Source organism: Oncorhynchus kisutch, linkage group LG6 (assembly GCF_002021735.2).
Source record: "Oncorhynchus kisutch isolate 150728-3 linkage group LG6, Okis_V2, whole genome shotgun sequence".
Lineage (NCBI taxonomy): Eukaryota > Metazoa > Chordata > Actinopteri > Salmoniformes > Salmonidae > Oncorhynchus > Oncorhynchus kisutch.
In genome coordinates this window covers 35,860,777-35,886,635 of record NC_034179.2, presented here as the reverse complement: position 1 = coordinate 35,886,635, position 25,859 = coordinate 35,860,777, and the positions used below count along the sequence as shown (strand labels likewise).

The 25,859-nt window shown below is 42.1% G+C and overlaps 1 protein-coding gene across 1 annotated transcript in view; it reads left to right on the top strand.

The window, feature by feature from the left end:
* Positions 1 to 11,788: 11,788 nt before the first annotated feature.
* The window catches only part of LOC109892761 (polypeptide N-acetylgalactosaminyltransferase 10), a 135,308-nt gene continuing 121,237 nt past the window's right edge, over positions 11,789 to 25,859 (top strand). Inside the window, exon 1 of the mRNA XM_020485524.2 lies at positions 11,789 to 12,009. Coding sequence (XP_020341113.1) covers positions 11,851 to 12,009 — 159 coding nt within the window. The 5' untranslated portion in view covers positions 11,789 to 11,850. The remainder of the gene's footprint in view (positions 12,010 to 25,859) is intronic.

Sequence of the window (25,859 nt, the reverse complement as noted above, 5' to 3'; positions counted from 1 at the left end):
GACACACAAGACCACTGATAATCTCCCTCGATCTGGGGCTCCACGCAAGATCTCACCCCGTGTGGTCAAAATGATCACAAGAACGGTGAGCAAAAATCCCAGAACCACACGGGGGGACCTAGTGAATGACCTGCAGAGAGCTGGGACCAAAGTAACAAAGCCTACTATCAGTAACACACTACGCCGCCAGGGACTCAAATCCTGCAGTGCCAGACGTGTCCCCCTGCTTAAGCCAGTACATGTCCAGGCCCGTCTGAAGTTTGCTAGAGAGCATTTGGATGATCCAGAAGAAGATTGGGAGAATGTCATATGGTCAGATGAAACCAAAATAGAACTTTTTGGTAAAAACTCAACTCGTCGTGTTTGGAGGACAAAGAATGCTGAGTTGCATCCAAAGAACACCATACCTACTGTGAAGCATGGGGGTGGAAACATCATGCTTTGGGGCTGTTTTTCTGCAAAGGGACCAGGACGACTGATCCGTGTAAAGGAAAGAATGAATGGGGTCATGTATCGTGAGATTTTGAGTGAAAACCTCCTTCCATCAGCAAGGGCATTGAAGATGAAATGTAGCTGGGTCTTTCAGCATGACAATGATCCCAAACACACCGCCCGGGCAACGAAGGAGTGGCTTCGTAAGAAGGATTTCAAGGTCCTGGAGTGGCCTAGCCGGTCTCCAGATCTCAACGCCATAGAAAATCTTTGGAGGGAGTTGAAAGTCTGTGTTGCCCAGCAACAGCCCCAAATCATCACTGCTCTAGAGGAGATCTGCATGGAGGAATGGGCCAAAATACCAGCAACAATGTGTGAAAACCTTGTGAAGACTTACAGAAAACGTTTGACCTCTGTCATTGCCAACAAAGGGTATGTAACAAAGTATTGAGATAAACTTTTGTTATTGACCAAATACTTATTTTCCACCATAATATGCAAATAAATTCATTAAAAATCCTACAATGTGATTTTTCTGGATTTCTTTTTTCTCATTTTGTATGTCATAGTTGAAGTGTACCTATGATAAATTACAGGCCTCTCTCATATTTTTAAGTGGGAGAACTTGCACAATTGGTGGCTGACTAAATACTTTTTTGCCCCACTGTATATACAAGGAGTACAAGTACCAGATCAATGTGCAGAGGTATGAGGTATTTAAGGTAGATACACTACATTCGGGCAGGTAGCGTTCTCCTGGCATCCGCTAAACCCAGATTCGTCCTTTGGACTGCCAGATGGTGAAGCCTGATTAATTACTCCAGAGAAAATGTTTCCACTGCTCCAGAGTCCAACGGCAGCGAGCTTTACACCACTCCAGCTGACACTTGGCATTGTGCATGGTGATCTGAGGCATGTGTGTGGCTACTCGACCATGGAAACCCAATCCATGAAGCTCTCAACGAACAGTTATTGTGCTGACGTTGCTTCCAGATGCAGTTTGGAACTTGGTAGTGAGAGTTGCAACCAAAGACAAACAATTTTTACTCGCTACGCACTTCAGCACTCGGCAGTCCGGTTCTGTGAGCTTGTGTGGCCTACCACTTCACGGCTGGGCCATTGTTGCTCCTAGACGTTTCCACTTCACAATAATAGCACTTACAGTTGACGGGGGAAGCTCTAGCAGGGCAGAAATTTGACGAACTGACTTGTTGGAAAGGTGGCATCCTATGACAATGCCACGTTGAAAGTCACTGAGCTCTTCAGAAAAGGCCATTCTACGGCCAATGTTTGTCTATGGAGATTACATGGCTGTATGCTCGATTCTATACACCTGTCACCCACTGGTGTGGCTAAAATAGCAGAATCCACTCATTTGAATCGCTGTCCACATACTTCTGTATATACAGTGCATTCGGAAAGTATTCAGACCCCTTCCCTTTTTCCACATTTTGTTACCTTATTCTAAAATGGTTTAAAAAAAATGTTCTCATCAATCTACACACAATACCCCATAATAACAAAGCAAAAACCGTTTCTTAGAAATGTATGCAAATGTATAAAAAATATGGCCTCAAGAGAGGCGCAGTGGTCTAAGGCGATCAATTAGCCCAGCGTTGTCCGGGTTAGGGGAGGGTTTGGCTGGCAGGGATGTTCTTGTCCCATGGCGCTCTAGTGACTCCTGTGGTAGGCTGGGCGCAATGCAAGCTGCCACGGTCGCCAGGTGTACGGTGTTTCCTCCGACACATTGTTGCGGCTGGCTTCCGGGTTAAGCGGGCATTGTGTCAAGAAGCAGTGTGGTTTGGCTGGATTGTGTTTCGGAGGATGCACAGCTCTTGACCTTCGGACTCGGGAGAGGCGTACTGGAGTTGCAGCGATGGGACAAGACTGCAACTATCAATTGGATACCACGAAATTGGGGAGAAATGGGGGTAAAAAAAGAAATGTCCCTTTTTCAGGACCCTGTCTTTCAAAGATAATTCGTAAAAATCCAAATAACTTCACAGATCTTCATTGTAAAGGGTTTAAACACTTTTTCCAATGCTTGTTCAATGAACCATAAACAATTAATGAACATGCACCTGTGGAATGGTCATTAAGACACTAACAGCTTACAGACGGTAGGCAATTAAGGTCACAGTAATGAAAACTTAGGACACTAATGAGGCCTTTTTACTGCTCATCTGCATTGATGTGCCTTAGTCATGCTGCAAGGAGGAATGAGGACTGCAGATGTGGCCAGGGAAATAAATTGCAATGTCTGTACTGTGAGACGCCTAAGACAGCGCCACAGGGAGACAGGACGGACTGTTGATCATCCTCGCATTGGCAGACCACGTGTAACACCTGCACAGGATCAGAAAATCCGAACATCAAACCTGCGGGACAGGTACAGGATGGCAACAAAAACTGCCCGAGTTACACCAGGAACGCACAATCCCTCCATCAGTGCTCAATTAGCTGAGAGAGGCTGGATTGAGGGCTTGTAGGCCTGTTGTAAGGCAGGTCCTCACCAGACATCACCAGCAACAACGTCGCCTATGGGAAAAACCTACCGTCACTGGACCAGACAGGACTGGCAGAAAGTGCTCTTCACTGACAAGTCGCGGTTTTGTCTCGAGTGGTGATGATCGGATTCGCATTTATCGTCAAAGGAATGAGCGTTACACCGAGGCTTGTACTCCGGAACGGGATTGATTTGGAGGTGGAGGGTCAGTCATGGTCTGGGGCGGTGTGTCACAGCATCATCAGACTCAGCTTGATGTCATTGCAAGCAATCTCAACACTGTGCGTTAAAGTGAAGACAACCTCCTCCCTCATGTGGTACCCTTCCTGCAGGCTCATCCTGACATGACCCTCCAGCATGACAATGCCACCAGCCATACTGCTTGTTCTGTGCGTGATATCCTGCAAGACAGGCATGGCAGTGTTCTGCCATGGCCAACGAAGAGCTCGGATCTCAATCCCATTGAGCACGTCTAGGGCCTGTTGGATTGGAGGGTGAGAGCTAGGGCCATTCCCCCCAGAAATTTCTGTGAATTTGCAGGTGCCTTAAAAGAGTGGGGTAACATCTCACAGCAAGAACTGGCAAATCTGGTGCAGTACATGAGGAGGAAATGCACTGCAGTACTTAATGCAGCTGGTGGCCACACCAGATACTCTTGTTATGTTCATTCAAATATTTACACATGTTAAGTTTGCTGAAAATAAACGTAGTTTACAGTGAGAGGACGTTTATTTTGTTGCTGAGTTTATATAATATTATTTATATCATTTTATTAAAAATTTAAAACAGAAATATATTATTTACATAAGTATTCAGACCTTTTGCTATGAAACTCGAACCTGACCTCAAGTGCATCCTGTTTCCAATGATCATCCCTGAGATGTTTCTGCAACTGATTTGAGTTCACCTGTGGTAAATTCAAATAATTGGACATGATTTGGAAAGATCCCACCATTGACAGTGCATGTCAGACAAAAAAAAAAGCCATGAGGTTGAAAGAATTGTTCATAAAGCTCAGAGCCAGGATTGTGTCGTGGCACCGATCTGGGGAAGGGTACCAAAAATTGTCTGCAGCATTGAATGTCCCCAAGAACACAGCGGCCTCCATCATTCTTAAATGGAAGAAGTTTGGAACCACCAAGGCTATTGGTAGCCTGGCCAAACTGAGCAATCGGGGAAGAAGGGCCTTGGTCAGGGAGGTGACCAAGAATATGATGGTCCAGTGTTCCTCTGTGGAGATGGGAGAACCTTCCAGAAGGACAACCATCTTGCAGCACTCCGCCAATCAGGCCTTTATGGTAGAGTGGCCAGACGGAAGCCACTCCTCAGTAAAAGGCACATGACAGCCCACTTGGAGTTTGCCAGAAGGCACATAAAGGACTCTCAGACCATGAGAAACAAGACTCTCTAGTCTGATGAAATCAAGATTTAACTCTTTGGCCTGAATGCCAAGGGTCACGTCTGGAGGAAACCTGGCACCATCCCTATCGGGAAACATATTGGTGGCAGCATCATGCTGTGCGGATGTTTTTTAGTGACAGGGACTGGAAGACAAATCAGGATCGAGGGAAAGATGAACGGAGCAAAGTACAGAGAGACCCTTGATAAAAACCTGCTCCAGAGCCCTCAGGACCTCAGACTGGGGCGAAGGTTCACCTTCCAATAGGACAATGTCCCTAAGCACACAGCCAAGACAGTCTCTGAATTTCCTTGAGTGGCCCAGCCTAATCCTGGACTTGAACCTGATCGAACATCTCTGGAGAAACCTTAAAATAGCTGTGCAGTGACGCTCCCCATCCACCCTGACAGAGCTTGAGAGGATCTGTAATCGTTGCCAAAGGTGTTTTAACAAAGTACTGAGTAAAGGGTCTGAATACTTATGTAAATTTGATATTTCAGTTGTTTGTTTTTTTAGAAAAAAAACTATTCTTGCTTTGTCATTATGGGGTATTGTGTGTAGATTCATGTGGGGAAAAAACGATTTAATCCTTTTTAGAATAAGGCTGTAGCGTAACAAAATGTGTAAAAAGTCAAGGGGTCTGCATACTTTCCGAATTCACTGTATAATGTATGTACATGAAGGCAGTGTAAAGTGACTAGGCACCAGGATAGATATTTAAGAGTAAAATAAAAAATATTAAGAACAGAGTAGCAGCAGCAAATTATGAGTCTATTAATGTGTGTGTGCATTTGTGGAAAAAGTACCTAATTGTTATAATTGAGTCAAGTTTTACTCAAGTAAAAGTGAAAGTCACCCAGTAAAATATTACTTGAGTAAAAGTCTAAAAGTATTTAGTTTTAAATATACTTAAGTATCAAAAGTAAAAGTAAAAGTATAAATATTTTCATATTCCTTATATAAAGCAAACCAGACAGCACCATTGTCTTGTTTTTTAAATTTACGGATAGCCAGGGTCATGCTCCAACACTCAGACATAATTTACAAACGAAGCATGTGTTTAGTGAGTCAGCCAGATCAGAGGCATTAGGGATGACCAGGGATGTTCTCTTGAATTAGACAATTGTTCTGTCCTGCTAACCATAAAAAATGTAACAAGTACTTTTGGTTGTCAGGGAAAACGTATGGAGTAAAAAGTACATTATAGACAAAAATATAAATAGTACAGATATCCAAAAAATCTGCTTAAGTAGTACTTTCAAGTATTTTTACTTAGGCACTTTACACCACTGTGTGAGTGTGCATGTGTGTGTGTTTGTGTTGTGCCGGTATGCATATGTGTGTTGTGTGTGTGCGTATGTAGTGCATGTGAATGTGTGTGGGGTTTGTTTAGGTACATGTAACATTTAGGTACATGCAAGTGTCTTATATCGGCTGAAAGCTTAAATTCCTGTTAATCTAACTGCACTGTCCGATTTACAGTGGCTTTTACAGCGAAAACATGCCATGCGATTGTTTGAGGACGGCGCCCCACATCAAAATATTTTTCCACCGGCACAGGTTTCATACATGCACAAATAACGATTAACTATTCACTTACATTTTGAAAATCTTTCTCTGATTTGTCATCCAAAGAGACCCAGCTATAACATGTAGTGTCGTTTTGTTAGATAAAATCCTTCTTTATATCACAAAAAGTCTGTTTAGTTGGCCCCATCGATTTGAGAAATACACATGCAGAGAAAGGAATCCTAAAATCTACCCCTAAACTTTGTTTCAACAAGTCAAAATACATTTCTATTTATTCCTCAGACACCCTAAAATGTAATCAAACTATAATATTTCTTATGGATAGAACTATGTTCAATAGGAAACCGATTTTAGCAGGTGCGTAATGTCTTCATGGTGCACGCAAACACAAATTTCCAAGACTGTATCCTTCTGCTAAAACTGATATTTCTTATTCATTTTTTAAGTTACAAGCCTGAAAACTTGAACATAGACTGATGACATCCCGTGGAAGCCATAGGAACTGCATCCAGGGAGCTAGTTTTCAATATGACCTTTCTTTGGATTTTGTCCTACCATCTCTATTGTGTTATATTTTCCTACATTATTTAAACATTTCTTTAAACTTCAAAGTGTTTTCTTTCCAATTATATGCATATCCTGGCTTCAGGGCCTGAGCTACAGCCAGTATACTTTGGGCAAGTCATTCTGACAGGACGTGGAGAAAAAAGGGGCCTAGCCCTAAGAAGTAAAAAAAAAAAAGTGAATTTGCGCATTTTCTTTCCTTCTTAATGTGTTTGAGCCAATGAGTTGTGTTGTGACAAGGTAGGGTTGGTATACAGAAGATAGCCCTATTTGGTAAAAGACAAAGTCTATATTATGGCAAGAACAGCTCAAATAAGGAAACAGAAATGACAGTCCATCATTACTTTAAGACATTTTCTATAACTTTGAATGTTTCTTCAAATGCAGTCGCAAAAACCGTCAAGCGTGATGATGAAACTGGCTCTCATGAGGACCGCCACAGGAAAGGAGGATAAGGATAAGTTCATTAAAGTTACCAGCCTCAGAAATTCCAGCCCAAATAAATGCTTCACAGAGTTCAAGTTACAGACACATCTCAACATCAACTGTTCAGAGGAGACTGCATGAATCAGGCCTTCATGGTCAAATCACTGCAAAGAAACCACTACTAAAGGACACCAATTAGAAGAAAAGACTTGCTTGGGCCAAGAAACACAAGTGATGGATACTTTGATGGTGACACGGTCTGTGATTTATTTAGAATTCAAGGCACACTTAACCAGCATGGCTACCACAGCATTCTGCAGCGATATGCCATCCCATCTGGTTTGCTCTTAGTGGGACTATAATTTGTTTTTCAACAGGACAATGACCCAAAACACACCCCCAGGCTGTGTAAGGGCTATTTGACCAAGAAGGAGAGTGGTGGAGTGCTGCATCAGATGACCTGGCCTCCACAACCCAATTGAGATGGTTTGGGATGAGTTGGACCACAGAGTGAAGGAAAAGCAGCCAACAAGTGCTCAGCATATATGGGAAGTCCTTCAAGACGGTTGGAAAAGCATTCCTCCTGAAGCTGGTTGAGAGAACGCCAAGAATGTGCAAAGCTATCCTCAAGGCAAAGGGTGGCTACTTTGATGAATCTAAAATCAAAAATATATTTTGATTTGTTTCACACTTTTTTGTTTGCTACATGATTCTATATGTGTTATTTCATAGTTTTGATGTCTTCATACTCTTCTACAATGTAGAAAATAGTAAAAACAAAGAAAAACCCTTGAATGAGTAGGGTGTGTCCAAACCTTTAACTGGTACTGTATGTAACAGTATAACTTTAGACCGTCCCCTCGCCCATACCCGGGCGCGAACCAGGGACCCTCTGCACACATCAATAACAGTCACCCACGAAGCATCGTTACCCATCGCTCCACAAAAGCCTCGGCCCTTGCAGAGCAAGGGGAACCACTACTTCAAGGTCTCAGAGCAAGTGATGTCACTGATTGAAACGCTATTTAGTGAGCACCACCGCTAACTAGCTAGGCGTTTTACATCCGTTACATGTACATCCATTGATTCTTGAAGAATATAACTTAAAAATTACTCATGAGCTTAGTTTAACTGTCACACTCCATGAGAACCTAAAATATAAGCTTTTTTTCTCTCATGTTTGTAAACATTGTAAATGTAAACAAACCTGTACATCCTCAGAGCATGGTTAAAACAATAGGCCTATAGAAAATGCAGCATATGGCAGTCATTTTTCACATGTAATAGCACATTTCAGTAGTGCTCAAAGCATGCCATTCCATGAACGCAGCATTTATTTTTCAAATCAATGAGCCCAATCAGTCCTCATGACTAATAAGTTCTTCGTTTTGGGGTTATGCTCAGGGTAAACAACTTGGCTAATCTATACTTCCATATTTCGAAGTCCTATTCTTGAAGATCAAGGGGTATAACATTTATTGGAATGACTGGAATTCTGATAAACTTTGTTTTTTAATGTAAATATATAATTTAATTGTATTATTATATAGTAGAAAGTAATGGGTTAGAAGAAGCCTACATAACCAACCCATAGAGTAAAATTTAACATCCATATTTGGCCAGATATGTAAACTTTAACATTAATTTATCCTGCAATAGATGTTGTTCAATTGGTAATATACATGTTTGTATATTTCCACTGGGATTCTCTGCCTCTAACCCTATTACAGGGGCTGAGTCACTGGCTTGCTGGGGCTCTCTCATGCCGTCCCTGGAGGGGGTGCGTCACCTGAGTGGGTTGATTCACTGTTGTGGTCATCCTGTCTGGGTTGGCGCCCCCCCCCCCCCCCCCCCCCCCCTTGGGTTGTGCCGTGGCGGAGATCTTTGTGGGCTATACTCAGCCTTGTCTCAGGATGGTAAGTTGGTGGTTGAAGATATCCCTCTAGTGGTGTGGGGGCTGTGCTTTGGCAAAGTGGGTGGGGTTATATCCTTCCTGTTTGGCCCTGTCCGGGGGTGTCCTCGGATGGGGCCACAGTGTCTCCTGACCCCTCCTGTCTCAGCCTCCAGTATTTATGCTGCAGTAGTTTATGTGTCGGGGGGCTGGGGTCAGTTTGTTATATCTGGAGTACTTCTCCTGTCCTATTCGGTGTCCTGTGTGAATCTAAGTGTGCGTTCTCTAATTCTCTCCTTCTCTCTTTCTTTCTCTCTCTCGGAGGACCTGAGCCCTAGGACCATGCCCCAGGACTACCTGACATGATGACTCCTTGCTGTCCCCAGTCCACCTGGCCATGCTGCTGTTCCAGTTTCAACTGACCTGAGCCCTAGGACCATGCCCCAGGACTACCTGACATGATGACTCCTTGCTGTCCCCAGTCCACCTGGCCATGCTGCTGCTCCAGTTTCAACTTCCACCTGACTGTGCTGCTGCTCCAGTTTCAATTGTTCTGCCTTATTATTATTCGACCATGCTGGTCATTTATGAACATTTGAACATCTTGGCCATGTTCTGTTATAATCTCCACCCGGCACAGCCAGAAGAGGACTGGCCACCCCACATAGCCTGGTTCCTCTCTAGGTTTCTTCCTAGGTATTGGCCTTTCTAGGGAGTTTTTCCTAGCCACCGTGCTTCTACACCTGCATTGCTTGCTGTTTGGGGTTTTAGGCTGGGTTTCTGTACAGCACTTTGAGATATCAGCTGATGTACGAAGGGCTATATAAATAAATTTGATTTGATTTGATTTGATGTTTGTCTTCCTCTAATGCCTCTTAAGGGGAAAGTAATCAAAAAGTAGCGGAATGTAATCAGATTACGTTACTAAATTTGTGTAATCAAAAAATTACTGTTTCAAATTTGGACAGATAACTAGTAACCGAAACGGATTACATTTATAAAGTAACCTACCAAACCCTGCCCATGTGTCCCAATCACAGAAAAGAATCACAAATTCACTTCGAGCTACATTCACAGATTTAACATTACCCAAATTATATTCTATCCAGATTGAGTCTACATATGGGTCAGCCAAAAGGCAGGGATCCACTTTCTCCAAAAATGTCACTCCCACTGGGCCAGAATCATAATTTGCATGACCATCAGGGCGAGGCTTGGACTATGAGGTCTTCACCGCACCTGCTACCGCAGGTAATTCATCCTCATACTCGTCAGGTTAAATTTCTGAACCATCCGAGACGGCACAGTACGGTTTGTATTACCACCATTTCTCCTCAACACACATCTTACCTCTGCACTTGGCTCTTCTTCACTGTTCATAACCATGTACATACGTTCACCACGCTCATGCCGGACCTTCATCCGCTGTATATTGTTTGCAGAACACACACTGATGGACTTTCTCCAATACCCAACTTCTGTTCCAATTTACTTGCCTGGCCTTCTCTGGCCTCTTCATGCTTGCAAAACGTGGCTACTCTGTATCTTAGAGCAACGTCTGTCCTGCACCACCGTTAAAATGAAAACAATCACTTGAAAGGAAGCTGCTCTTTCCGCACTTATTGGTAAAGTAATTTATGTTGATTTCAAAGAATTAACTATATAAACTGTTACTTTTTGGGGGTTCAAACTGGTTCAGAGTTTATTTTGCTGGTCGGGACAGTGGAACTGGAGAAAAAAAATATGGTTCTATTCAGAATGAAACGATTGGAAAATAACTTTGGTTCCCTCCAAATTCCTGCAGTCTGTTCCTGTATAATTAGTCTTTATGCTAATTCTAGTTAGCATTGATCCCGAAACTACCTCTAACTTCCTTCATATTGGACACAGATACATAAAAAATGATTCCCCAAGTTTATCTGACTCTGGGGAAGTAGACCAAGGGCTTCATTGCCAATATCCCTTTAAGGAGCTTTGTGAAGACTTCCATTTTAATGTCATAAAGGAGCCAGGGTAAGTGTCATTTTTATTTCTGCAGGTCTGTAGGTGATTTAATATAAACATTGTGTTGTTGCACAGTTATGGTTCGGTTGGAATTCAAATATTGATTATTGGGACTCCCTAAAAACACACCACTTTGATACAGGTTTGACCAGAAGTGACTTTTCCTAGCAGGTTAGGAAAGCATTTTCGCTAACCCTTTCCCTACTTACTAGCAGGGAGGAAGAGGCGAAGCAGAGGTTTTACTCAGCTGAAAAATGTCCACAAAAATAAGCCCACAAAATTAGACATTTTTGTAGAGGTGTCAAATGTGGTCAACAAATTTTGCTAATTTGCTATGTGAGGCTTGATCAAACATACGTTTTGTAAAGGTAAAGGTTGTTACAAATGCACTGACATAAGTGGATGCATGTGGAATTTGGCACACTTATATTTGAGTTGTGCCTGTTTCAGAGATAGATAGAGGACTCATCATGGATATAACCTGTTTTAGCATGGACGTTGCCATTGAGGGCTTCCACCCTTGTAAAGTAGTCAAATGGTTGGGGATTCCTATGAGTTGGGAGCAATCAGCCAATGAAGAACGCTGATGCTGTCAAACAGACTATACTAGCACGGAGTCCTCTACATCTATCTCTATTGTATGTTGTTGTCATGCGTATCTACCCTCTCATTGGCTAGAATGGTCCCACCTGATCTCGCCTGCCTTCCATATTTGTATTTCCATTGTTAGAGCGGTCACTTGACTATCTTGTCAATATAATATACCATCTTTGTTACCAGTCGCCAACGTTCCGGAGCATGTCTTTAACTTCATATCGTAACCTGCTACGAAAAAGTAACTTACACTCGTAGCTGTATTGAAGTGGTGTGTTTTTAGGGAATCTCATCATTCTTCACTACAAAGAATGCAAAAGTCTCCTTCCGTTTTGTGATCCCCCCAACCAGGATATTGATTAACTCCCCCTAGCGGAAGTGCCTGGAGCTCAATAAACTACATCGTTCGTTTGATCAGAGTGAATTTGTGAAAGTTGTTTCCACCGGGAAGGAGCTGCCTGGGAATACACTGTCGACAGCTTTTCTCGCATTTCTTCTGGAGAAATGAGGCGGAAAGAAAAACGTCTACTGCAGTTCGCAGGGTTGCTTATAGCGGCTCTTCTTTTCCTGCCGAACGTTGGTCTGTGGTCATTGTATCGAGATCGAGTCTTTGAGAACTCGCCAGAAATAGCGGAGGGACCGGGTGGCATCCTTCAAATACAGGTACGGTTGACTAGTACACGGTTTGGCTGAGTCGCGCTGCAAGTGAAAACACTTCTTGACTTGGTGTCACTGACTGTCTGATCACGTTGGAAATGGACGTAGCTAGTTAGCTGCACGCATCTAAAATATCTGCAACATTAACTGTCTAACGTTAGCTAGCTTTTTTAACATGTTGACAATGTGAGGCTTTTTGGCAGCAGGTTCTTAAATTGTCAATTGGCTAGCAAGTTTCTACATGACTAATTAATGTGTTCTTGCTACGTGTGACACTGCTTGTCACCCCCTTTTCAATGACATTAGCTAGTTTGCTAGCTAACTAGTTACGCTACTTTACCAATACATCTCTTCTTTAGGAGAAGGGGCATGTTGTCGCCAAAGTCGAGCTTTTCAGAAGAATGTGGGAGGATAATGCCAGGTAGCTACGCTGGTGGATAGTGAGAAGGCCACGTAGCAGTCAGGAAATAGCTGTGTTACAAGTTACAAAGCCTAACGTTCGTTATACGAAAGGAAGTTGTGATGTGCAGCAGACAGTTGTTCACATTGGTTGTTGAGACCCAGCACAAAGATGCGGTTTTGAAATAATATGTTTCTGCGTGGTTCTGTAAGCTATTTTTACTAGTATTCTACTAGCTGCACAAATGATGTCACGTTCGTATGGTAATGAGGAAACCTTCAAAATAAAAGCCCACACTTTATTGTGGATTAGTCATTCAAAAGATGATGATTAATTTGAATCAATGGGCACTTATTGTGCCCTCAAGAATAGGCAATAAGTAACCCAAATCTAACAGGCTGTAGCTCAGGACCTGAAGCAAGGATATGCATATTATTGATACCATTTGAAAGGAAACACTGAAGTTTGTGGAAATGTGAAATTAATGTAGGAGAATATAACATATTTGAGCTGGTAAAAGAAAAACACCTTTTTGTTGTACCGCCTTTGAAATGCAAGACAAAGTCCATAATGTATTATTACAGCTCAGGCACAATTTAGATTTTGGCCACTAGATGGCAGAAGTGAATGTGCAACGTTTTAAACTGATCCAATGAACCATTGTATATCTGTTCAAAATATTGTATCAAGACTGCCCAAATGTGCCTAATTGGTTTTTAATAACTTTTAAAGTGAATAATTGTGCACTCTCCTCAAACAGTAGCATGGTATTCTTTCATTGTAAAAACTACTGTAAATTGGACAGTGCAGTTAGATTAACAAGAATTTAAGCTTTTTGCCCATATCACATATGTCTATTTCCTGGGCAATTTTTTTGTTTGTTACTTATCAGCTCATGCTAATCACATTAGCTTATGTTAGCTCAACCGGTCCCGTAGAAGTTAAAGTTGGGTAGGAAATACTCAGTAGGGTCTCTACTAGTTCAGCATGTACTTTCAAGGAGCCTACCATTACTCCTTAAGGTCAATTGTGATACACAATCATAAATCCCTTTACTTTCATATCGCACCAAAATAATTTCATAACAGATAAATATACACTTTCTGTACACTGTTTTAACCAGCTTTATCACAGTTGCTGCCGATTTTAGTATTTTTCAGTGACACATTCTGGTGGCCTGCCTTTACACACTAGTGTTCGGAGCATACTAGATAGCTAATTAGCACAGGTGGTCCCTCTGTTTAACGTAAACACTCGCTGTAACATGGAGGAATGGCCGTGTGGGAACACTAACACTAAAGGTGTGTATCAATTTAAACTTTTGGTTTTAGAAAATTATTTCTTTATGATAGGAAAGATAAGGTCCTTATGCTTCCAAAACTGTACAGCAAGCGATGGGTGCTAATGTTCAGACAGAGTTGTGACTCTTAACAAAACACACCCGTACAGAAGAAGCCTTTGTCCAATGACTCTTATGTGTAATATAATGGACCTGAGAATCATGATCAAGGGCTAGGTCTCTACTAACCAAATTTGTTCTCCACCCCTTCGATAGCCCCCAATGCAAAACACAAATACAGTGGGGCAAAAAAGTATTTAGTCAGCCACCAATTGTGCAAGTTCTCCCACTTAAAAAGATGAGAGAGGCCTGTAATTTTCATCATAGGTACACTTCAACTATGACAGACAAATGAGGAAATCCAGAAAATCACATTGTAGGATTTTTAATGAATTTATTTGCAAATTATGGTGGAAAATAAGTATTTGGTCACCTACAAACAAGCAAGATTTCTGGCTCTCACAGACATGTAACTTCTTTTTTAAGAGGCTCCTCTGTCCTCCACTCGTTACCTGTATTAATGGCACCTGTTTGAACTTGTTATTAGTATAAAAGACACCTGTCCACAACCTCAAACAGTCACTCTCCAATTGGTGGCTGACTAAATACTTTTTTGCCCCACTGTATACTGTACATGGAATAGAACTTTCTACCTGTTTCTGCTACAGTGCGGTGTAAAATACTCAGTAGGGTTTCTGCTAACCAAATATGTATAGTTTTGGAGGGAGACTGTCTTATAGACATGCATTTAGTCCTGCATGTTATATTCATTCCAAAACAATAAATTGATATACTGTTGTGTTGAACATGTTTTTTTTTGGGGGGGGGGGCTGTTTGCTTCCAGTGTGAAATCAAATGTAATTCCATACTGGATTTCATATACTCTTGTCTTGCCTTATTGGAGGTGCCAGATGTGATTTGTTTCAGGAAACTGTTGCGGGTCACTACTCACTATTAGAGGTCGACCGATTATGATTTTTCAATGCCGATACCGATTTAATGGAGGACCAAAAAAGTTTGTAATAATGACAATTACAACAATGCTGAATGAACACTTATCTTAACTTAATATAATACATCAATAAAATCAATTTAGCCTCAAGTAAATAATGAAACTTGTTCAATTTGGTTTAAATAATGCAAAAACGAAGTGAAGGAGAAGAATGTAAAAGTGCAATATATGCCATGTAAGAAAGCTAACATTTCAGTTCCTTGCTCAGAACATGAGAACATATGAAAGCTGGTGGTTCCTTTTAACATGAGTCTTCAATATTCCCAAGTAAGACGTTTTAGGTTTTATTTTATTTATTTTACTTTATTTAACCAGGTAGGCAAGTTGAGAACAAGTTCTCATTTACAATTGCGACCTGGCCAAGATGAAGCAAAGCAGTTCGACAGATACAAAGACACAGAGTTACACTTGGAGTAAAACAAACATACAGTGAATAATACAGTATAAACAAGTCTATATACAATGTGAGCAAATGAGGTGAGAAGGGAGGTAAAGGCAAAAAAGGCCATGGTGGCAAAGTAAATACAATATAGCAAGTAAAACACTGGAATGGTAGTTTTGCAATGGAAGAATGTGCAAAGTAGAAATAAAAATAATGGGGTGCAAAATAAATAAATAAATTAAATACAGTTGGGAAAGAGGTAGTTGTTTGGGCTAAATTATAGGTGGGCTATGTACAGGTGCAGTAATCTGTGAGCTGCTCTGACAGTTGGTGCTTAAAGCTAGTGAGGGAGAAGTGTTTCCAGTTTCAGAGATTTTTGTAGTTCGTTCCAGTCATTGGCAGCAGAGAACTGGAAGGAGAGGCGGCCAAAGAAAGAATTGGTTTTGGGGGTGACTAGAGAGATATACCTGCTGGAGCGTGTGCTACAGGTGGGAGATGCTATGGTGACCAGCGAGCTGAGATAAGGGGGGACTTTACCTAGCAGGGTCTTGTAGATGACATGGAGCCAGTGGGTTTGGCGACGAGTATGAAGCGAGGGCCAGCCAACGAGAGCTTACAGGTCGCAATGGTGGGTAGTATATGGGGCTTTGGTGACAAAACGGATTGCACTGCGATAGACTGCATCCAATTTGTTGAGTAGGGTATTGGAGGCTATTTTGTAAATGACATCGCCAAAGTCGAGGATTGGTAGGATGGACAGTTTTACAAGGGTATGTTTGGCAGCATGAGTGAAGGATGCTTTGTTGCGAAATAGGAAGCCAATTCTAGATTTAACTTTGGATTGGAGATGTTTGATATGGGTCTGGAAGGAGAGTTTACAGTCTAACCAGACACCTAAGTATTTGTAGTTGTCCACGTATTCTAAGTCAGAGCTGTCCAGAGTAGTGATGTTGGACAGGCGGGTAGGTGCAGGTAGCGATCGGTTGAAGAGCATGCATTTAGTTTTACTTGTATTTAAGAGCAATTGGAGGCCACGGAAGGAGAGTTGTATGGCATTGAAGCTTGCCTGGAGGGTTGTTAAGTGTCCAAAGAAGGGCCGGAAGTATACAGAATGGTGTCGTCTGCGTAGAGGTGGATCAGAGACTTACCAGCAGCAAGAGCGACCTCATTGATGTATACAGAGAAGAGAGTCGGTCCAAGAATTGAACCCTGTGGCACCCCCATAGAGACTGCCAGAGGTCCGGACAGCAGACCCTCCGATTTGACACACTGAACTCTATCAGAGAAGTAGTTGGTGAACCAGGCGAGGCAATCATTTGAGAAACCAAGGCTGTCGAGCCTGCCCATGAGATGAGGTTGTAGTTATTATAGGAATTATAGGACTATTTCCCTCTCTACCATTTGTATTTCATTAACCTTTGACTATTGGATGTTCTTATAGCCACTTTAGTATTGCCAGTGTAACAGTATAGCTTTGGTCCCTCTCCTCGCTCCTCCCTGGGCTCGAACCAGGAACACAATGACAATAGCCACCATCGAAGCAGCGTTACCCATGCAGAGCAAGGGGAACAACTACTAGAAGGCTCAGAGCGAGTGACGTTTGAAACGCTATTAGCGCGCGCTAACTAGCAAGCCATTTCACTTCAGTTATACCAGCCTCATCTCGAGAGTTGATAGGCTTGAAGTCATAAACAGCGCAATGCTTGACGCACAACGAAGAGGACACGCTAGATAATATCTAGTAATATCATCAACCGTGTGTAGTTAATTAGTGATTATGATTGTTTTTTATAAGATAAGTTTAATGCTAGCTAGCAACATACCTTGGCTTACTGCATTCACGTAACAGGCAGTAAGCCAATGTAAGTCTCCTTGTCGAGTGCAGCGAGAGAGAGAGGCAGATCGTTATTGCATTGGACCAGTTAACTGTTAGGTTGCAAGAATGGATCCCCCGGGCTGACAAGGTGAAAATCTGTCGTTCTGCCCCTGAACGAGGCAGTTAACCCATCGTTCCTAGGCCGTCATTGAAAATAAGGTGTTCTTAACTGACTTGCCTATTTAAATAAAGGTATAAAACAAAAATGTAAAAAAAAAACTTTTTCAATCGGTAAATCGGCGCCCAAAAATACAGATTGTTTTGAAAACTTGACATCGGCCCTAATTATTCGGCCATTCCGATTAATCGGTCGACCTCTAATGTCTATGCAAGTAACCGTTTCAATAGAATGTTCATGATGTCACTGCAACAACTGTCAATAGCCAGAGCAAATTTACCAGCTACGTCTATCTATTCCTATTTCAGAGCACTCTTGTCTGTGTGCCAGAATAACTGAAAAATGTACGAATGCTCAATACCCGTTGAATATGGCTGGTGTCAGAAATACATTGTTAAAAAAGCTTAATTAAATTGTTGCCAGCAGCACAGTTAGTCACCAACGCTCTAGATAACATAACAGCCTTACCAGCTCTGCTCGGGTGAGTAAAATGGTCAGTGAGCTGTTCTCTCATTTGTCTGGAAGTAGCTAGCAAGCTAATCACCAGCAGTCTATATTAAACCTGTTGCCCAGCACAATAGTCTGCAAAACTTAAAATTGGTCTATTAAGTAATTTGAAAAACATGTTTTATTAAAATTGTATTTCTTTAAGTATAGCCTATGCAATAGCGTTCAACATATCAGTAGTTGTTTAAACTTTCAAAAGAAATGCTGGTATAAATAATACAATATACCAAATAAAATACATGAAGTGATCCCCCCCTCCCCCCCCCCCCCAAAAAAAACAAACAAACAATAAAACAATTCAAAGGTGGTTGCAAAACAGTTGCACAGCATATATTCCCAAAGTTTAGCGTGTCTTTGCAGCGGGACTCTTGTTTTGAGTGAAAAAATATCAGTGATCGTGCTGCCAGAATAATATCCTGTTGCTTGGTGAACGGTAATGTTTTTCTTGCCCTGTTGCAGGGTTATTTGGGTTTTTGTGTGAAACAGCTGACATTATTCATGCAATTCTACATGTAAAATGGGTGCACAGTCGTTTTGCAAATTACGTTCAGATGTGCTAAGGACTCTCTGCCAGCAAACGCTAGTGGTGTGCCTGGGCCTTGAAATTTGTCGAGGAGGTTATTCAGCCACCAGGCCCTGTCTTGTTTCTTTGTGTATTAGAGCTCAATAGGAGTTAACACGGCCCATGGTGCGCATCACAAGACGGGCACCAAAGTGCTACCTATCCGAGGGTACAGTATATTGTTTGAGAGCCAGTTAGTGCAGAAAGTCTGGTACATGGGCTATAGGCCCTACGTCTGCTCTGCTGTACTTCAGATTCTGTGGTTGTAAATCACGCCTGCCTAACAATGAAAGTGATGCAAATCTGAAGTTTTTGTGACCCCCTTCCTCTCATATGTTAGGTTTAGTAAAGTGAGTCTAGTTGACCTGGTGGCCTTTTCTCTTTGTCCTGATGTGCCATTTTATTACATTAAGGTTGAGTAAGAGTTTAGCCTCTGGTTCAATGAAATATTCTCCATTTGACTCTCCTGAAATGTGAATGAGAGGGAAAAGGTTTTATGCTATTATTTCAAGGCTCCAGTAACCTTGGGTTACGTAATTATTTATTTCAGCTTTTATTTCTTTCATCACATTCCCATTGGATCAGAGGTATTTGGTAGCATTGCCTTTCAATTGTTTAACTTGGGTCAAACCTTTTCGGGTAGCTTCCCACAATAAGTTGGGGGAATTTTGGCCCATTCCTCCTGACAGAGCTGGTGTAACTGAGTCAGGTTTGTAGGCCTCCTTACTCGCACACACTTTTTCAGTTCTGCCGGCAAATGTTCAATGGGATTAAGGTCAGGGCTTTGTGATGGCCACTCCAATACCTTGACTTTGTTGTCCTTAAGCCATTTTCCCACGTGTTTCATCAAAAATGTTTGGGATGGGATGGCTCTGACAGTGAGCAGACGGTGTGTCACCAGTTGAGCTATAAAAGAACAGCGTGAACAGATTTTCTCCCTGGGAGAATCTCAATTGCATACTCCTTTTGTCCTCGCCTCCTCAAAACCCAGGAGGTTAGAGGGGAGGGACCTCTGGCTTTCTCATCCAATGAGTTTTGAGTAGAGGATGCGAGGAGCAGGCAATTTAGATTCTCCCACTGTGTGCTCACTAACGTTACCTTTTCTGGCGGTTGTGTCATCACGCTGTCAACGCAACAGACTGACTGGGAAATTTGGAATGTAACTCGATAACCAACCTGTGTTTGAAATAATGCTGTGGTTGTAGTTGACAAGAAGCAAATAAAGTAGCATGTATGTTTCGTAGCACAAATTATTACACACAAAGTAATTAATGTTAGCTAGCTATGCATCATATTGAAATGAATGACTAAACACAGAAGGCATCCTACAAATAGAATATCAGAGTTCAGAGCATGATGTCAGACATGTCATATCAGAATGAGTGCTTCATCCAATACCATGTGTGACAGCTGTGAGCAGCCAACCACATCCCCTAACCAGCCATTAATCTACTAGTCTGCTTCTCTCTATCCCAGCGCTAGGATAAAGTGACTAAGGGCACAGTTGAAATCGGTGTGGTGGCACATTTGTTGGGGTTTCTTGCATTGGAATTCTATTGAATTTGTCTTAAAGCTATACCAAAAACATAAAGTTAAAATGCCGAGACTCTGAGACCATTGAGTGCTTTTGAAGTTACTGAAGCAAGGCTGTTTTGGTAATGAATATAGGCTACAAGATTGATAGGGTATTTCACCTATTACAGCTGCCTTACCAAGATGATGCAAACTAAATGCTGAAAGTAGTAGCCTAGTTATTCATGCATGCAACAAAAATACTGAATAGCAGTTTGGCTTAGAATATTGACACTTCTGCGAATTCAAACAAATGAATGCAAACAGAACAAAACAGAGGCACCAAGTAGGCCTAGTAAACAATATATCAGCTCGATAAATGCAGGACACAATCTATATTTAGGCTAGTTACATTAATAGGAATCAAACGCCGTAACCAAAAGGCGAATGGCGATCCAAAACACAGTCTAAAGTGAGATGCAGCCATGTCTTGCCAAACAAATAGACCTATAGGTCCGCTTCGGATATGGAAAATCATGCCGCTCATGAGTACAGCGACACATTGGGATACGGCACAATACATTTCTGGATTAAATTCGACCCACTCAATGAATTACACAATGCCAGCCTACAATAAACATGGTTCAGATATGTATTATGTTCATCTCTGAAAATGCACATTTCAACACCTTTTGGACCCTCACCAGTTTGCATCCCTGTTTAATAGAGCAGTGCTTCTTCTGAGAGAATGCAAATTTGAACCAGGGAGATGATAGAAAAACTAGCCTATATGAGTGGTGGGGAAAATAGACGGTTTAAACTGTTATGATTCATTATCCTATGCACAGACACGGTCTCAGTAAGGACGAACCCCCCCATTGCGACCTTTAGAAGTTGATGTCAGCCGAGGTAAAACGTTAAAACAGCAACCTCAGGCAGTACATTAAGAGAATCTGAAATATTATTTTGTTTTGAATGTGTTAAGACCTTGGAAGATTAGAAGATTGGAGGGAGCAAGTTGGATGCATTGAGAGCGGAGTCAATCGTTAAAGGCTCATACATTCCACATTATGGCGGGGAGGAAAATACATTTTGGAGTAAAGGCAGAGATGTTTGTTCACTTTGTTGTAAAGCGTTTCCTCCCGTCATTTCCCAGACAAGGCGAGCGTTGACCGCTGCTGGCGGAGGCTGTGCGCCTGCTGCTGCCTACTCTGTATGCCTCGGCGAGCTCCTCAGCCCTGCTAAGAACAAGGGGCCAAATGAGAGGCAGGTGCAGGAAATGTGCAGCCATGGGTTATGATGATGAAAAATGTTGACTCCGTCAACTTGCCTGGTTAAGTAATGAGGGAATTTCTCAGCTAATAAAATATATTTTCTCAACCATTTGATATCAGTGATGTTTGGTTCTTGTTGAAGTAGGCCTACTCTGATTCACTCTTCAACAGTGAAACTTGAGTTTAGGGCTGGCACAATTACCGTATAATCGTGTAACTGACGGTATGTCAGAAGACCATCATTAAAATAAAATAACTGTCTTAACTGTCAAATATATTTTTGTTGTTGTATTCTTTTGTTGTGTGGAACAAACAGCTGACTGAAGACGGGACGGCTGGGCATACCTGTGGTTGAGTCCATTTCTGAGGTAACATGGAATCTCCCTGGGGCGGCAGGGTAGCCTAGTGGTTAGAGCGTGTGACTAGTAACCGGAAGGTTGCGAGTTCAAACCCCCGAGCTGACAAGGTGAAAATCTGTCGTTCTGCCCCTGAACAGGCAGTTAATCCACTGTTCCTAGGCCGTCATTGAAAATAAGAATTTGTTCTTAACTGACTTGCCTGGTTAAATAAAGGTAAAATAAAAAATAAATAAAAATTAACGTGATGAAACTGTTGCTCCTTGCTGAAACAACCAAGGTGTTGTAGCAAAGTCTTTGGTTGCCTAGGCAATGCCCCCCCTCCCTGCTCCAGCAGCACACATAGAATGAGTAAAATGGACTTGGAACCTCTAACCCTGGTAGACTCACAATGGCTGCCTGGGATTGTTAGTGTTTCCCCTATTAATTTAGCAGTGGACCACTGCTGTTCAATAGTTGCAATCACAACAAAGATGATTAAAAAAAAATATATGTATGATTCTTGTAATGAGATGAATTAACAAATCACAGCACATCTTCAGGTAGGCCTTTGCGCTTCAGCAGACAAAGGACAGGAAGGGTGCTCATGTTCAGTAGCCTAATTATCTCTTTTGTTGGGCGTACAAGATCAATTGGGTGTATGTGTGGTCTCTGTTAAATAGCCTGTAGAAATAGGCTATATGGGCTGAGAAGCACAGCGCAGTTGTCTTTAACTACCAAAATATGATGGGCAATGTTTACTCTGACATTGACTGGAAATAAGTATTGATAACACATGCATTTTACTCTGCTTGCAAATTGCCTTGCATCTAAAAGTTATGCAAAATGTAGCTTAAGTCAAGAAAGTGTCCACACTCCTATATTTCGCCCCAACTGTGCTCTTTTAAACTACGTCTACCCTATTGGTTGATGTAGCCCAATAGTACCGATAGCCTAATAAACTCAGCAAAAAAAGAAACGTCCTCTCACTGTCAACTGTATTTATTTTCAGCAAACTTAACATACGTAAATATTTGTATAAACATAAGTTTCAAGAACTGAGACACAAACTGAACAAGTTCCACCGACATGTGACTAACAGAAATGGAGCTGTGGCCACCAGCTGCATTAAGTACTGCAGTGCGTCTCCTTCTCATGGACTGCACCAGATTTGCCAGTTCTTGCTGTGAGATGTTACCCCACTCTTCAATCAAGGCACCTGCAAGTTCCTGGACATTTCTGGGGGGAATGGCCCTAGCCCTCACCCTCCCATCCAACATATCCTAGCCGTGCTCAATGGGATTGCGATCCGGGCTCTTCGCTGGCCGTGGCAGAACACTGACATTCCTGTCTTGTCGGAAATCGCTCACAGAACGAGCAGTATGGCTGGTGGCATTGTCATGTCAATGAGCCTGAAGGAAGGGTACCACATGAGGAAGGAGGATATCTTCCCTGTAACGCACAGCATTGAGATTGCCTGCAATGACAACAAGCTCAGTCCGATGAAGCTGTGACACACCGCCCCAGACCATGACAGACCCTCTACCTCCAAATCGATTCCGCTCCAGAGTACAGGCCTCGGTGTAACGCTCATTCCTTCGACGATAAACGCAAATCTGACCATAACCCCTGGTGAGACAAAACCGCAACTCGTCATTGAAGAGCACTTTTTGCCAGTCCTGTCTGGTCCAGCGACCGTGGGTTTGTGCCCATTGACAACCTTGCTGGTGATGTCTGTTGAGGACCTGCCTTACAACAGGCCTACAGGCCCTCAGTCCAGCCTCTCTCAGCCTATTGAGGACAGTCTGAGCACTGACGGGGGGATTGTGCGTTCCTGGTATAACTCGGGCAGTTGTTTTTGCCTTCCTGTACCTGTCCTTTGTGTGATGTTCTGCTGTACTGGTCCTGTGCAGGTGTTACACATGGTCTGCCACTGCAAGGAAGATCAGCAGTCCGTCCTGTCTCCCTGTAGTGCTGTCTTAGGCGTCTCACAGTATGGACATTGCAATGTATTGCCCTGGCCACATCTGCACTTCTCAAGCCTCCTTGCAGCATGCCTAAGGCACATTCACGCAGATGAGCAGGGACCCTGGGCATCTTTCTTTTTGTGTTTTTCAGTCAGTAGAAAGGCCTCTTCAGTGTCCTAAGTTTTCATAACTGTGACCTTGAATCCCTGCTCTCTGTAAGCTGTTAGTGTGTTAATGACCATTCCACAGGTGCATGTTCATTATTTGTTTATGGTTCAATGAACAAGCATGGGAAACAGTGTTTAAAGCCTTTATAATGATCTGTGAAGTTATTTGGATTTTAGCAAATTTTCTTTGAAAGACAGGGTCCTGAAAAATAAACGTTTCTTTTTTTGCTTAGTTCTTTGGGCCAGTTGAGGATCTCTGGTATTTTAACCTAATTCTTAGGCAATTTTAGCGACTTTTGATCCTGACTAGGGTGGAAAATTTGCTGGCATCAGGGCTGCAAAGCGAGCTGTGTCACATACACATAAGATTGCAGGACTGCAGTCGGGTTCGGGACCAGTCCTTGCTGGAGCAGGTGGGCATTCCCCTCCGGCTTTCCCTAAAACCTTCTCAATTAAGTGTTAACCACAAAGTAGCCTACCTGGCAGAACATCATGATTATTTGCATCGATCCAATGGCCATTTTGTTTAGCCAACTCCGCAATCACATGAGCGATACAGAAACATCACTAACCAAACAACTCCCACACTAGAGGTTGACACAGGAGTGAAAATCAATTCCTGTCATGTCAATTCCTGTCTTGTCCTGTCAAAAAAAAAATCCTGTTCTGTGCTGATCCCACAACCCTGGAACTTTCCTGTCCCTTCCCGTTTTTAAATCTCTCCCGTCCGGTCCTGTACTCATTTTTGCGCACAGAAATATGTAGGCTATTGTGTTTGTTTAGGAAGCATTGAAAATAATTTCAGTTATGCAATATGTGACTGATGTGGTTGTCTTCTTGGTTAAATGCACTGACTAGGCATAATTCGCTATGGATAAGAGCGTATTCTAAATGACCTAAAATGTATACCAAACAAAAAATATGAATGCCAAATGCAACTATTTAAAATATCTGTCAATTTTAAACAAATTCATTAGGACCTAATCTACGAGTTTCACATGACTGGGCAGGGTTGCAGCCATGGGTGGGCCGGTGGGCCTGGAAGGGCATGGGCCCACCCACTGGTGAGCCAGGTCTACGACTGGGCTGGAATGGTTACACGTGGTTTGCGGTTGTGATGCCGGTTGGACGTAGTGCCAAATTCTCTAAAATGGCGTTGGAGGCGGCTGACTTGTCTACTAACTAGTTAAATAAAGGTTAAATAAAAAAAGTAAAATGGTAGGGAAATTAACATTTACATTTTCTGGTAACAGCTCTGGTGGACATTCCTGCAGTTAACAACATACCAATTGCATGACCCCTCAACTTGAGACATCTGTGGTAGAGGTCGACCGATTATGATTTTTCAACGCTGATACCGATTATTGGAGGACCAAAAAAGCCAATACCGATTCATCTGCACTTTTTAAATATTTATTTATTTATTTATTTATTTATTTGTAGTAATGACAATTACAACAATACTGAATTAACACTTATTATACTTAATATATACATCAATAAAATCCATTTAGCCTTGAGTAAATAATGAAACATATTAATTTTGATTTAAATAATGCAAAAATAAAGTGTTGGAGAAGAAAGTAAAAGTGCAATATGTGCTATGTAAGAAAGCTAACATTTCAGTTCCTTGCTCAGAACATGAGAATATATGAAAGCGGGTGGTTCCTTTTAACACGAGTCTTCAATATTCCCAGGTAAGAAGTTTTAGGTTGTAGTTATTATAGGACTATTTCCCCCTATACCATTTGTATTTCATTAACCTTTGACTATTGGTTGTTCTTATAGGCACTTTAGTATTGCCAGTGTAACAGTATAGCTTCCGACCCTCTCCTCGCTCCTCCCTGGGCTTGAACCAGGAACACAATGACAACAGCCACCCTCGAAGCAGCGTTACACATGCAGAGCAAGGGGAACAACTACTAGAAGGCTCAGAGCGAGTGACGTTTGAAACGCTATTAGCGCGCGCTAACTAGCCAGCCATTTTACTTCGGTTACACCAGCCTCATCAAGAGAGTTGATAGGCTTGAAGTCATAAACAGCGCAATGCTTGACGCACAACGAAGAGCTGCTGGCAAAACGCACGAAAGTTAATTAGTGATTATGATAGTTTTTTATAAGATAAGTTTAATTCTAGCTAGCAACTTACCTTGGCTTACTGCATTTGTGTAACAGGCAGTCTCCTTGTGGAGTACAACGAGAGAGAGGCAGGTCGTTATTGCGTTGGACTAGTTAACTGTAAGGTTGCAAGATTGGATCCCCGAGCTGACAAGGTGAAAATCTGTCGTTCTACCCCTGAACGTGGAATTTAACCCACCGTTCCTAGGCCGTCATTGAAAATAAGAATGTGTTCTTAACTGACTTGCTGACTAGTTAAATAAAGGTGAAAAAAAAAAGAAAAAAAA